This window comes from Lissotriton vulgaris, chromosome 10 (genome assembly GCF_964263255.1).
Source record: "Lissotriton vulgaris chromosome 10, aLisVul1.2, whole genome shotgun sequence".
Classification (NCBI taxonomy): Eukaryota; Metazoa; Chordata; class Amphibia; order Caudata; family Salamandridae; genus Lissotriton; species Lissotriton vulgaris.
In genome coordinates this window covers 623,854,366-623,870,194 of record NC_141698.1, presented here as the reverse complement: position 1 = coordinate 623,870,194, position 15,829 = coordinate 623,854,366, and the positions used below count along the sequence as shown (strand labels likewise).

Below are 15,829 nucleotides of genomic sequence, written 5' to 3'. Positions count from 1 at the left end.
CTAGAGCGTGAGCCAGAAATGGAATTGCCCTTCTCCCTCTTGGGACACCCTGAGATCAAAGATTTACTGGGAGATTCTGTCTGAGTGTTTATATGAGTTGGAGTGAGCAGGCACAGGATCCAGTCTGTGTGGAAGTGAAATCATTTAAATCCACTCTAGTAAATTATATACACAATAAGCAAACAATTGGGGTAAAAGTTATACACAATTTATTACAAAATATACAATTTCAAGTTTCAATTACAGTGCCACAATACAAAATATTAAAAAAATGTTTAAAAAAATGGTTGGTGTCAGCACCCTACCAATGATTCAATGGTGCACACATGATTAACACACAAAATCAGAATTAAAAAAGCAGTTAGCTATTAAAAACAAGTTGTCGACGCAGCGTTTCGGTTTTTATGATGACACCTTCATCAGGACAGGGTTCTATACAATAAAGAAACACAGTATTAACACAACATTTTCTTTAGAGCACAACTATATCGTCACTTTTTTGCATTCTGCCCATTGCTCTTTTCGACATTTGTATAGTTTTATCAAGTTCATTTTATAGTGGAGCAGAGAGACACACTTCTCATGGATACATTATACTAAGGCATAGTGATCACTGAAACACATTTTTTTAAAAATTGCATGCAGTACTGGGGCACATTGGACAGTGGCAGCTAGATCTCTTGAGATATATAAAGTTCAAGCGAGGTGAACTTCGAGGTGAGTTGCATCTCGAGTGGCAATCAACCTATGGGAACAGTCTATAACTATTCCGACTTATGTTATTTATAAAGGTGGGGATTTTTTACTTACTTTAAAAAAAACGAACTCTTATCACTTTAGAGACGTATTCCTCTGTAATCAATTCGAGGAAGGAGTCCTTAACTCATCACAGGACATCATATACACGAATGGATGTGGACGATCAAAACATCTCTTTGTGTTTGAAACTACAAACACCTTACTTCAAATTCATATTTTTGTTAGTATAGGATCTATGTGTATATTAGTACTATAAAGGCCTGTTAATTACCTTCACTTTATCATGGAGTTTCCTTTACATGAGGAAAAAAGGAGCCACCGTTATGAGGGACTTTTTTTTGAAGTTCCTTAAAAAAATATAAATCAAGGGGTGTGTCAATTTATACTCCAATTAAAGCAGTAAAGTTTTTTAGTTAGCACTTGCATTTCTCCATCAGTGTAAACCACTTACCCTTGGATACAGGGGATCAGTCTAAAGTGTAGCACGTGACTGGATGCCGTCTGGTTCTTTTTTTAAAACCAAGTTGCTGTTTCATTCGTTAACTCCACTCGGGGTTTTTTTTAAATTACCACCCTAGGAAAAACATATATATATATAGGTGACGGATTGATCAATTCCTGACTCATTTTCATATATACGTTAATTTACGTCTTGTATAATCATTAAGGGAATAGGTCGTATTACGTTGTGCAACAAGACTTATATTTATGACTGCCGATTGGCTAATCCAACACGATTGGTTAAATTTAATTTAACGCATGCGGAGTTATTGCTGCGTATCTTAAAATATTCTGAGCCTTATATACAATTTTCTTTATACACTGGGTTTTTTTTGGAGCGAAACTCGTATTCTACTGCGCTATCCCCATACGGTTAGTTTCCGTTTTCAAGACAGTGTTTGGTCACAGATTATCATCAAGATGACCCCCTATCGTTGTCTCAGTTCGCCCTTCAGTGGCGTAATCGAAACAAGACCATAAATTCGGCCGCTCCACATGGCTAGAAACTGGAGCCGCTCGGTGACAATATCTATAGCTACCACCTAACGAGAAACCTCAATCAACTCGTGCGCAGTCTTGTGAAAACTCCCTGCTATTACGGGTGCTTTCTCGCTCACCTTTCGTCTGGTATTCGGCCTCCCTGCTCCTTTTTCCACTCCTGTTCGTCCGTTTTGCAGATACACACTTCCTGTGTTTTTGTTGGTATTTAACTATTTCCGGGTCGCGCGTTTTCAATGAAAAACTCGCGAGACCGTTACGGAGCCTTTGTGCGTGTTATGGTGTGCGACTCGTATGAAGAACTACTGTGGTAGTTTTTTAGTGGATTAATCGATTGCAAGGAAGTTTAGGGTTCTTTCGAGGCTTTGCAATATAATCCTACTTACTTCATTTGGATACCCGCTCGAGTTTGAGCATTCAACTGACAGGATTTATCTGTATATATAAAAGACTGCGCAAGGAGTTGATTGAGGTTTCTCGTTAGGTGGTAGCTATAGATATTGTCACCGAGTGGCTCCAGTTTCTAGCCATGTGGAGCGGCCGAATTTATGGTCTTATCTCGATTACGCCACTGAAGGGCGAACTGAGACAACGATAGGGGGTCATCTTGATGATAATCTGTGACCAAACACTGTCTTGAAAACGGAAACTAACCGTATGGGGATAGCGCAGTAGAATACGAGTTTCGCTCCAAAAAAAACCCCGTGTATAAAGAAAATTGTATATAAGGCTCAGAATATTTTAAGATACGCAGCAATAACTCCGCATGCGTTAAATTAAATTTAACCAATCGTGTTGGATTAGCCAATTGGCAGTCATAAATATAAGTCTTGTTGCACAACGTAATACGACCTATTCCCTTAATGATTATACAAGACGTAAATTAACGTATATATGAAAATGAGTCAGGAATTGATCAATCCGTCACCTATATATATATGTTTTTCCTAGGGTGGTAATTTAAAAAAAAACCCAGAGTGGAGTTAACGAATGAAACAGCTACTTCGTTTTAAAAAAAGAACCAGACGGCATCCAGTCACGTGCTACACTTTAGACTGATCCCCTGTATCCAAGGGTAAGTGGTTTACACTGATGGAGAAATGCAAGTGCTAACTAAAAAACGTTACTGCTTTAATTGGAGTATAAATTGACACACCCCTTGATTTATATTTTTTTAAGGAACTTCAAAAAAAAGTCCCTCATAACGGTGGCTCCTTTTTTCCTCATGTAAAGGAAACTCCATGATAAAGTGAAGGTAATTAACAGACCTTTATAGTACTAATATACACATAGATCCTATACTAACAAAAATATGAATTTGAAGTAAGGTGTTTGTAGTTTCAGACACAAAGAGATGTTTTGATCGTCCACATCCATTCGTGTATATGATGTCCTGTGATGAGTTAAGGACTCCTTCCTCGAATTGATTACAGAGGAATACGTCTCTAAAGTGATAAGAGTTCGTTTTTTTAAAGTAAGTAAAAAATCCCCACCTTTATAAATAACATAGGTCGGAATAGTTATAGACTGTTCCCATAGGTTGATTGCCACTCGAGATGCAACTCACCTCGAAGTTCACCTCGCTTGAACTTTATATAGCTCAAGAGATCTAGCTGCCACTGTCCAATGTGCCCCAGTACTGCATGCAATTTTAAAAAAAATGTGTTTCAGTGATCACTATGCCTTAGTATAATGTATCCATGAGAAGTGTGTCTCTCTGCTCCACTATAAAATGAACTTGATAAAACTATACAAATGTAGAAAAGAGCAATGGGCAGAATGCAAAAAAGTGACGATATAGTTGTGCTCTAAAGAAAATGTTGTGTTAATACTGTGTTTCTTTATTGTATAGAACCCTGTCCTGATGAAGGTGTCATCATAAAAACCGAAACGCTGCGTCGACAACTTGTTTTTAATAGCTAATTGCTTTTTTAATTCTGATTTTGTGTGTTAATCATGTGTGCACCATTGAATCATTGGTAGGGTGCTGACACCAACCATTTTTTTTTTACATTTTTTTAATATTTTGTATTGTGGCACTGTAATTGAAACTTGAAATTGTATATTTTGTAATAAATTGTGTATAACTTTTACCCCAATTGTTTGCTTATTGTGTATATAATTTACTAGAGTGGATTTAAGTGTAAGGATCTCTTGAGCTATGGTGGCCTACTAGGGATAGTATTATCCCCTTTTCAAGTTAATGATAGGGACTGTTTTGATTTCTTGTTTCCCCTTACTCCTCGTCCCGACATTGGATTTGTGAGGAGACCTCCCTTTCTATTTTTTCGGAGTGAAATCATTGGCACTTAGGCCAATCCTGAGGCTACTTTCAGCAGCATCCGGATTGGCCGCATGGCACTCTGGGAACCTGTGCCTGGAGCAGCGAGGAGTGTGATGCGGCCAACAGGTAAGTGTTTTAAACATGTTTTTTATTTGTCTCTCCCTGGCCCCATTCGCCATCTTCTCCATCCCCCCATCCCCTTTCCCCACCTCCCCTCAGTCCTGCCACTCTGTCAGCTCGCTGGCTGCTGTTGGTTTTAATACTACATGATGGGCATTGCAGAGGCCAATACTTTCTCTGCTTCAAAACTTTCTAGTGCTTTTAGGGATATGTTGGGTTTTGCTACCACTGATATTGTACCCTTTTTCAGGTCCTCTCTGATGTGTTTGGTGCACCTGTGTATACAATCGATACAGCGAATTCAGCGTCCTTGGGTTGTGCTTACAGAGCAATTCACGGTAAGACCAAGTAACAATTTATAAAAAAAACTCCTGACTCTATCCTCAATCGTCCAATGAATTGTCTCTCAAAACTTCAGGATCGGAGGAAATATTTCTAAGTACTCTCCTAGCATCACTATACTGTTTTGAAAAAAAGCACAGCTTTCAGGAGAAAGATGAACCGATTCACCTGCTCATCGTATGCACCCTGCTAGGATACATATGACACCTGTAAATGTTGTGGATATTTTTGTAACTAAAGGAGAAATATAAGTTAATGGCCTTGTGTGCCCTAAGCACACTTTGCCAAAAATGGCTGTTCCGGCTGACTGTGGTTCAGGTACGATATGGGTACTTCTAGGCCCTCGGCCTTATTCACAATGCCTTTTGTGCACCTACATTTAGACTTCGTATATGAAATGAGTACTTTGTGATTGTAAATTTCCAGTCCTGCCTGATGGAAATGATTGGGGAAAATGTCATTTCTGAATTCGGAATTTCTGTCAGTGTTTTGAAATTTCAGTACTATATGGGAAGAGGAGCAACCTCTTCTCGGGAGGCCTGCACACTTCTTTCAAGTAAACCACTCGGGTTTTTCTTCTTGTGTAAACAAAGATAAATCACTTAATTAAATCTGTTAGACTGTTGTAAATCACTGTTTTTTTATCATGTTTCTTGTACCTTTCCATCGTAAGAAATAATTCATTAAACAGTCTTCTTTTATATCATATTGCCCTGAAATGTCCCATTTTGCAAATTTAGCATTAGGGCCAAGTTTGTGAGCTTTGCTGGGTAGACCGGCCTGCACTGCTTAATTTGCGCCAATGGTTTCCAGTGCTCAGCACCGGCACTTATGTATCCGCACGGGCCCTAGAGACAGTCCACCACATGGTGGTGCGGTCTTTTTAATTTTGAGATGAGCACAACAACCATGTTTATTAAGTCAACATACATTGAAAATGAATAATACCAGTCTCTCATGCCATTATTATAGCTTTGTGTGGCCTGAAATAGTCTGAATTGTCAGACCTGTAGAGTGTGTTGCCTAGGTGTTATGTTGGTACTGTCCTCGCCAGTGCTGGCAGGGTATAGGTGGTGCAGGGGCCTTCTGAGAAGGGTGCTGGCACTTATTCTTTTTACAAATGAAGCACTGCCAGTCTGTGAAAAGTAAATGAACTGAGGCAAACTTGTATGTTCGTGATTTAAACAATATTTATTTTGCGATTTTGTAGAACATGCAGAGACCAAAGTTGTAATGTCCTAGAGCCAAATAGCCTTGATGGAAGAAAAGCAGCCATTACTCTCAGATTAGTAACACCTAATATTGGAGTAGCCATGCTTTAAGGTGCTTCCTGGGAGTGGATTCGAGAGCGCTAAGTTGCACACTATCCCACAGTTTGGGAGCCAACTAGCTAAAGGAGCTACTGCCCTGTCTGGAGAGTTTAACGGTGAGAGTGCATGCAGGTTTGAAGCCAGAAGATCAAAGTTTGTGTGACAGGAGATAAGGGTGAAGTAGCTAATCTAGCTAAATGAGACCTTTGTTGGGGAATCCAAGGACAGCTTTTGTAGAAGCCTGACCACTACAGCCTGTTTTAATACGGATGTATGTCGTTACTACGCATGCTTTTACAACGCATGCCTTTACCACACAGGTTTTACAACGCAAGTCGTTACAACGACTTGCGTTGGGGGGTGCTGGATAGTGAATAGTTTAATTTACTATTCCAACTCCAGTCCCCGTGGATAGTAGGGAAGGTTTTGGATAGTAAATTAAACTATTCCCTATCCTACAGCACCCCCCAGCGCAAGTCGTTGTAACGACTTGCGTTGCAAAAGTTGTGTGGTAAAGGTACTGCGTGGTAAAAGTTGCGTTGTAAACGCTGTTCCCCTTTTAATAGAGGAGGGACAAAGTCAGAGCGTAGAGAAACATTGATGAGATGAGTTAATGCATGGCCAATATTGGATGCTCAAAAACAAAACATTTGCAGTGGACATGGGGCCCAAGGAGGATCCAGATATAATATTGGTGAATAAGCATTGAAACTGGAAGATAACACAAGTAGGCAAATTCTTGTAATTGACTTGAAACAAGGAATCGAAGCACAATGGAAAATTTGTCAGCATTTGCATCGAAAAATTGGTGTAGATGGTAGCAATTTTATCATGAAAGTACATGGCCAGATCATCACAGAGCTGCGAAAAAGCGGGCATGGTTTTACTGGTGGCCTTCTGGATCATCATAGACTTGATAACAGAACATTTTGTATGGGGAGTTACTGCAGTATCAATTTTATTCCTGTATTAAGCAACTCATTCTGAAGGAGTAGCTTCATGTTACATTTTGATAGCCGCTCTATAAGTGGATTTAGCACCAGGGTCATAACTTAGTCTCCTTTGCTCATGAGGACTCTACACTATCTTTTAATGGCTCAGAATTATTTAGAGTAGATGGTTTTGCTTTGTAAAGAAAACAGGCTTTTGGAGGGTTACAGCAACTAAGAGAGACATCTACTTAGTGAAATTGGATGCTGCAGAGGCAATGTTGTCCGCGGGGCTGGCTAGTTACAGCCTTAGATAAGAGTGTTTACTTTACATGGTATTTAATGGGCAGAACCAATGGCAGGGACCACTTCTAATGTAATGTCTGTACAAATAATAGGTTTCTTCAAAGGAAAAAACAAACTGAAAGTTCTTATGAATAGCTGCATCGCATTTTATATATTTGAGCAAGTGGGCTTGATGCTGGCAGGGCAGAGCTGTCTGTTGAACTTGGGGCATTTCCTTTATCTTATGTGCACACTCATCTAAGAGTGAGTGCACCCTACTATTTGTGTCTGCTTTTATGTCCCTCTGCTCTGGGTTCCATACCCTTGTGGCATGTTTGCCCACTTAGAGTAGTGTGCTATGTTCTGCTTTTGAACTCTAATGTTGGTGGAGAGAGGGCCATCTGGCTTTCTCATACTTGAGCTTGTTCTCATTGCTGCAGATCATGTAAATGAAGGATGTTGTGATGCTGACAGAGGCAGTCAGAGAGCTCGGGCCTTGACATCTTCAATTAAAGGAGATGCTAACATTAACCATTGGCTGTCCGCCTCTCTAGACGCCCTCATTCCGAAAAAGAGAGTGCAACAGAGGGAGAAAAGATTAGGATCTGCTCCTTGGCACTCTGTCGAGCTTCGCTCCCTTAGGAAAGGATGTAAAAAGCTGGAGAGGTTGTGGAGAAAGAAATGGGAGATAACCAGGAGAGACGAATATCGTGCCGCGATGAGGGGCTATAAATCTGCTCTTCGACAGGCAAAAGCCCAATTCTTTGAAGAGCGCATAAAATCCGCCTCTAGTTCCTCTAGAGAGAGTTTTAAAGTGGTTAAAGAACTTCTCAAAGTCCCCGAGCCTGCGGTCACTTATGACAAACAGAAATGTACGGAGCTAGCAGATATCTTCCATACTAAAATTAAGAAGATTTTAAATACCTTGCCTCAGCCCTTGCTGCCTCAGGACGATGGTTAATTGAACTTAGGAACACAGGCTAGTGAGACAGCCACCCATCTGGATACCTTTGGCCCAGTATCAGTGGCTGAAGTTTTGAAGGCCTTGGCATCCCTGAAAAGTGGCTCTCCCATGGACCCGGTCCCTATGAATTTCCTTAAACAAGTAGCAGCTTCCATTGTGGCTCCCGTTACAGACCTAACGAATGCCTCCTTTGCCCAGGGCTTGGTGCCACCAAGCTGGAAAACAGCAGTTGTAAAGGCACTTTTAAAGAAGCCTAATTTAGATCCTTCAGACCTGGCAAACTTCAGGCCCATTTCTCTGCTGCTGGAACTCGGCAAAATCGCTGAAAGGTTGGTCAATCAACAACTGTCAGGCTTTTTGGAGTCTAACAGACTGCTTCGAGTTTCGCAAATCGGATTCCGTCCGGGTCAGGGTACCGACACTGCCCTCTTGGCGGTCGTTGACGAAACCAGACGCATTCTGGATTCAGGAGGGTCAGTGGCAGTGATCCTCCTGGACCTCAGTGCGGAGTTTGACACCGTGAACCATCAGGTGTTGATTCAGCGACTGGCAGAGGTAGGGGTGTCTGGGGTTGCCCTGCAGTGGCTGAGGTCATTTCTTACCGGACGAACATACCAGGTCTGGAAGGCAGCGACCGGTCTAAATCGATCCCCCTCCAGTGTGGAGTGCCACAGGGCTCCTCCCTCAGCCCGACATTATTTAATGCATATATGGCCCCCCTGGAGGACATAGTTGCCCCGTATGACATCAAGATCGTCAGTTATGCGGATGACACGCAGTTGATGGTCTCCTTATCCCAACTGGCTGCGAATCCTGACCTACTGCACTCCTGCCTGTCGGACGTTCACACTTGGATGGAAGAATCAGCTCTCAAGCTGAATGGCTCGAAGACGGAAATAATGCTGCTAGGGAGCAAAATTCCTGTACTCCCTCTGACCAGCTGGCCGAGTTGCATGGGAGACCTTCCGGACTCTAAAGAGGTGATCAAGAGCTTGGGAGTCTGGTTAGAGTAAGACCTGTCATTTAGGACCCAAGCTAAGAAAACTGCAGGAGTGTGCTTCGCCCTGTTACGGTCTGCCCGTAAAATTTTCCCTCTTCTACCTGTAACATCAAGGAAGCTGCTGATTCAGGGGCTGATCACATCTAGATTGGATTTCAGTAATGCCATCTTTTTGGGCGCTCCTGAATCCACTCTTTATAAACTCCAGCATGTCCAAAATGCGGCGGCAAGGCTGCTCATGGGTATTCCTAGGACGCAGTCAGCCAGACCTGCCCTAAAGGCGCTGCACTGGCTCCCAGTGCGGGAGAGAGTCAAATTTAAAGCACTCTGTACAGCCCATAAAATCCTTCAGGGGAAAGGCCCCCCCAATACTGAAGAATTTAGCGGTCCCCTATAAAGCGAGCAGAACGTTGCGCTCTGACCAAAAACATCTTCTTTTAGTCCCCAGAGTTAAAAGGGCCGCACTGGCGGGAGAAGATTCTCAGTTAACACGGCAAAGCTGTGGAACTCGCTCCCTTTAAAATTGCGTGCCGAGTCTTGTACACTGCGTTTTCGCAAATGTCTTAAAACCTATCTGTTTCCTGCTTGAGTGCATTAATCTGGCCGTTTTCATTATCTGATGGTGTCTGGATAAGCGCTGGGATGCCCAAGGGCAACTGCGCGCTATATAAAATTTTAAATAATAATAATAATAAAAATTTTTTAAATAATAATAATAATTCTGGAAGTCAGCCATGGCTGAACCTGGATGATGGAGGTCCATCTTCATTCACTGGTTTGAGCTGCCCATGACCACAAAGGTTAATTGAGATTGGAGGTGTTGGAGGTGTACAGTAGTGAGGCACTTTGGGCTTGTGCTGAACAGTTGAGTGTCTGATTAACGTTTTGGAGATCCAGAAGTGGGTTAAATTTGGTGTAAGGGGGTGTGTGATACAGGATGTGATGTTGATTAGAAAGTGATACAAAAGGGGATGATGGACGGAGCGTTTGAGCAAATCAAACACTCACCCCCAGTCAACTGATCTGAGTTTAATCCATCACCATTCTTTAGCTCACTCCGCCACCCCAGTTCAGACATGCCATATGCAAATCAGTCTGACCTTGTGCCTCATGGGAACAGTCCAGCCTGATCTGCCAAAGCCATGTCTTCCCTGGACCAGAAACAAGCATCCTGGGACCAGTTGCTGGCATTTCAGCTATCATCAGCCAGGCTAGCTTGAATACAGTGGCAAAGTGAGCAAGGGACTCACGTCTGAGCATACCCTGCCAACTTAGGGCGAACAAAGTGATGCAAAAGGGGATGATGGACGGAGCGTTTGAGCAAATCAAAAACTCACCCCCAGTCAACTGATTTGGGTTTAATCCATCACCATTCTTTAGCTCACTCCGCCACCCCAGTTCAGACATGGCCATATGCAAAACAGTCTGAACCTGTGCCTCATGGGAACAGTCCAGCCCGAACTGCCAAAGCCATGTCTTCCCTGGACCGGAAACAAGCATCCTGGGACCGGTTTCTGGCATTTCAGCCATCATCAGCCAGGCTAGCTTGAATCCAGTGGCAAAGTGGGCAAGGGACTCACGTCTGAGCATACCCTGCCAACTTAGGGGGAACAAAGCAATACAAAAGGGGATGATGGACGGAGCGTTGGAGCAAATCAAACACTCACCTCAGTCAACTGATCTGGGTTTAATCCATCACCATTCTTTAGCTCACCCCGCCACCCCAGTTCAGACATGGCCATATGCAAATCAGTCTGACCCTGTGCCTCATGGGAACAGTCCAGCCCGAACTGCCAAAGCCATGTCTTCCCTGGACCAGACACAAGCATCCTGGGACCGGTTTCTGGCATTTCAGCCGTCATCAGCCAGGCTAGCTTGAATCCAGTGGCAAAGTGAGCAAGGGACTCACGTCTGAGCATACCCTGCCAACTTAGGGCGAACAAAGCGATACAAAAGGGGATGATGGACTGAGCGTTTGAGCAAATCAAACTCTCAACCCCAGTCAACTGATCTGGGTTTAATCCATCACCATTCTTTAGCTCACTCCGCCACCCCAGTTCAGACATGGCCATATGCAAATCAGTCTGACCCTGTGCCTCATGGGATCAGTCCAGCCCGAACTGCCAAAGCCATGTCTTCCCTGGACTGGAAACTAGAATCCTGGGACCGGTTTCTGGCATTTCAGCCGTCATCAGCCAAGCTAGCTTGAATCCAGTGGCAAAGTGAGCAAGGAACTCATGTCTGAGCATACCCTGCCAACTTAGGGCGAACATAGCGATACAAAAGGGGATGATGGACAGAGCGTTTGAGAAAATCAAACACTCACACCCAGTCAACTGATCTGGGTTTAATCCATCACCATTCTTTAGCTCACTCCGCCACCCCAGTTCAGACATGGCCATATGCAAATCAGTCTGACCCAGTGCCTCATGGAAACAGTCCAGCCCGAACCGCCAAAGCCATGTCTTCCCTGGACCTGAAACAAGCATCCTGGGACCGGTTTCTGGCATTTCTGCTGTCATCAGCCAGGCTAGCTTGAATCCAGTGGCAAAGTGAGCAAGGGACTCACGTCTGAGCATACCTGCCAACTTAGGGCGAACAAAGAAATACAAAAGGGGATCAGGGACGGAGCGTTTGAGCAAATCAAACACTCACCCTCAGTCAACAGATCTGGGTTTAATCCATCACCATTCTTTAGCTCACTCCGACACCCCAGTTCAGACATGGCCATATGCAAATCAGTCTGACCCTGTGCCTCATGGGAGCCGTCCAGCCTGAACTGATTAGAAAGTGCAATAGCACACAATTGCATATTTCTCCTTGGACTTTTCAGTACTTTATGTGATCAGTATCGCAGCTGATATTTAGTTCTCCTATTATCAAGCTCCAGATCCAGTTGCTGAATACCACCAAATTCTACTTTCATGGAGCATGTGCCTCTTCTTCCCAGCTACTCTGCCTTGTCTGTTACAGTTTCATGGCTTTGGGGAAAAAGAAGGCTGTTCTGTTTAAGACTGACCTGTAGTGTGTAGAAGTAAGAGTGAGCGGCCCAGTGTGGTGTCTAGTGAAGATAACTACCAATAGGCCGAGCGGGTCCTGGCAGAGTATGCAGCAGTTTCTCCATGACAAAAAAGACTGTTATCACTTTTCACACTTCTGCAAACCCTCAAAGGCGAATGCAGTCCCAGATGATCTGTGAGTATGAGGAACGAGTAGAAACACCATGCTGTTTGGCAAGCCACCTCTGACTTAGTGAGTGATCTAATTGAGTGCAAGTAGGTCATTGCTTCTTCTAGCCAATCAGTTTGCTAACTTAGACTCAGTTGTGATGGGATGGAAGAAGGCGAAGAAGGTTGGGTGTCTTCTTTAGTAGTGTCTTAATAGTTCTTCAAAGTATAGTTTTATTACAAAAGGGATCCTATACTGTTGTCCCCCTGCCTTAGAAGTGAACTTTGACAAGTCCTCTTGTGCACCCATGTCCCAATTGAGAGTGCAAAAAAATGATGGGAAGGAGTATCCTCACAGCAAAGTAGGGGATAGGTTCTAAGAGGGGTTGGCAGAATTGCTACCACTTTGGAAAGAGGCTTTCAAGAACCTTCACCCATTTAGAGCTCTGCACCAGCTGCTGAAGCACAAAGATGAGAGATGACAACCAGGGACTGGGACCTTGGTTGATCGACTTGCAAATAATATTTTGGATGTGGGTCCAGTAACAACTGCTATGGGAAAATTGCATGATTTTTGTGAACAATCCTGCTAAAGTGGAAAATCTCTTTGTTCAAGTCATTATCCAGAATCTTTGAGCCAAGTAAGGCATTCAAGGTTTTTACTAAAAGGATAGAGTTGATTCTGGTTAATGCTTTTCAACTTCACCCTGTGTTTTCAGGTTGTTCATCAGGTAGCGTTTTATCGCTGGTGAAACAGAGGCGGGTCATCAATGTTCGTGCAAAATCTTGGAAGATAGGTCAGAAGAGCCTTGGTAGGGCTGTTCATCCATTGAGCAGTGAAATAGTGACCTTCCTGATCAACTTGATGAGACTAAGGGCTGTATTATTATTTTCCGGGTTAGTCGCATTTTAATATAGATTTTCAGAATGTTCACAAGCCCAACGTCATAGGTGGTGGGGATCCAGCAGCTATCTTGAAAACATAACCTGTGTTTAGATAAGGGGGAGGAATCTGAATGGTTTGTATTTGTCAGGGTGGAAAGATGTTGCTTTGCTCTTAGAAATGTGGGCAGTAGATCAAAATGTTTCTAGAATACCAATTCTACGCTAATATTGGCGACAAAAATATTGACAAGGTAAATATATAGGTAAGTAAAGGTTTATACTATACTTAATTCCCATATATTTACCTTGGTGATGTATATATACAAGGGAAGTAGATATGGGCCCATATTATGTATTAGGGCGTACTCTCCCTGTCTACACCTGGGGCACCTAAAAACAGTTGCGCTAACAGAGAGAGTGCACCCTAGGGCAGCAAGAGTTCAATGCTGCTACCAGGGCTGCACATTTATTTGAAAAACGTAGCTGCTTTTAAGCAGCTGCTCCGTGTTTCACAGTCGCGGCCGGTATGGACTGTGGATGGCGGGCCAAAGGAGGGAGCGCACCCTGAAGATAGCACTGGTACTTTATGTATATTACAGGAGGGGCCACACAAATGTCTGCAGCCCCTTTTGTAATAGCAAAGTGTCCTGATGGTGCGCAAATCAGGCAAAAATGCATGTTGCGCCCCGGGGCACTCTCAGTAATTCGGTCACTGGAGTTAGGTATACTAAATCTATACTTCCCAATATCTGCGTTCCTTCTCGATCTTTTGGTCATCATTATTTTTCCTAGGATGTTACAGTAGCACAATAAACATTAAGCCATTATTAATCAAAGACTTCACATGTTAAACTCCCCAGGGGTAGATTTGCCAGGGGTCTTCATATCTGGGCTTATATAGCTTGGGATGTGAACATAGAGTAGTTTGACTCACTGTACCTTGGGTATATTAGGTGAAAGTCCCACAGCTCAATAGTATGTTTCTGGGTTTGTTCAATATGTGTGCAACTCCTCCCCTCAGAAGAGGTGGCAGGATAGCCAAAGTAGTTAGGAAACTACTTTTAAATAAGTGAGAAAACTAGTGAACAAGCAGCAGTCTTGGTCTTGGTTATAATTGGGGGACTTTAATACAAGGATGGGCGATTTCCTAAACCCAGATACAGTGGTGACAGACGCTAAAGAGACCCTGAATATAGCTCTAGTTGTTACCACAGTGCCCGCTGTAGATGCCAGAGGCTTTCAGAAGAGCTCATGGACATCTACCCGTGTTTGGCCCAGCTGGGGCCAATACATTGAGAAGTGGAGGCACTCTCATGTTGAACATGTGAACACACTTATATCTGGTTGGGATGCACTGGTGACACTCTGTGTTGTTTCAGGCGCGGAAAGCAATAACCATCCTGTACTTTTGTATTTCCTACCCGATTCTCAGTTAGATCTTCGTGTACCGAGGGCTGGGAGTCCCTTGGAGATGAACAACACATGCCAACTCAAGTGGGACAGGATGAAATCTGTTGAAATGGTTGATCTGCTACTATTGTGGGGTTAGTGGACCTGCAAAATATATTTGAAGCCATTGGCAGGGGCAGTTTTTAGCCTTAAGTAGGGGTTCCTGGTTTGATACCAAGCCAAATACAAACTGTGTGTTGCTGGCAGGGAGAAGAGGTAACCTCTCTAGCATGTGTAAGCTGAAAAGAGTACAAAGAGCTCATTAAATGCAAGGAGAGGGAATGAGATGAAAAGCTATGGTGGGGCATGAACAGGCAATTGGTGCCAAGATAATCAGTCATTTTGATACTTAATGGCTATTGGTACCATGGCCAGTTCTACTGTTGACACTTGTGTGAAATCAAGGTTACCGGATCAAGCAATTTGTGGGAGAATACAATTCTTCCACTGCACCCTATTCACAGATTTGTCTTTCAGCTGTAAGGTGTCTGCTGTTTAGGTGCCTATATCTAAGCTGGAAGTGGTGGCTGCATTTGAGTCGCATGTCATGAGGAAGGGACAGATATATCTGGTGACATTTATGCCTGAGACCTGAATTTCATGAGGAGCATTGTTTCACATATGCAAAAAAGCATAAGTGAGACAGCAAATTATAACACGATTAGCCCTATAATATCACCTTAAATTAAAACAACATATTACTGAGGCACTTGGGATATTTTCGCGATGCAAACAGGATTAACACAAGAGCAAAGGCAGGATGTCAGCAAGAAAAATCCTCTATTGACGAGTGGTTGGTTTTGGACTTTATAGTACATCGGCACATGGTCATAAAAGAATGTCATATAGATTCATCATCGGCATGTTTTGCGAGTCTGTATTAGCGATTATTAAGGAATCGCTATTACAGACTCGCAAAACGGGATTCATGTAGAAATCGCAATAATTATTGCAATTTCTACAGCTTCCTTATTTGCAATTAGCTAATTGCTAATCGCAAATAAGGAATAACTCCCCATTCATTCCTATGGAATGAATGGGAAGACATATCAAAGTGCGAATCGCTATTAGCGATTCGCATGTTGAGTTTGCGATTTCAAGGGTGCAGGGGTGTCCAAAGGACACCCTGTTGCACCCCTGAAATGATATTGGATGCTGGTGTTACGCACACACATGTCCCAAGGACATGTGTGTGTGTAACATACAACATAGAAAAATGCACTTAAGTGCATTTTTCTAAGTTTCCGCTATTTACTACCAGGTTTGACTTCGCGGTAAATAGCAGCCCAAAATTGCGAATTCGCAATTTTTAAATGTTTCATGAATTGCATTTAAG

General features: G+C 43.0%; 1 protein-coding gene across 1 annotated transcript in view; it reads left to right on the top strand.

Annotated features, from left to right (window-relative positions):
- XYLB (xylulokinase) overlaps positions 1-15,829 on the top strand; it is an 894,017-nt gene that overhangs the window by 716,768 nt on the left and 161,420 nt on the right. Inside the window, exon 17 of the mRNA XM_086941458.1 lies at positions 4,413-4,500. Within this exon, the coding sequence (XP_086797584.1) occupies positions 4,413-4,500 (88 nt within the window). The remainder of the gene's footprint in view (positions 1-4,412; positions 4,501-15,829) is intronic.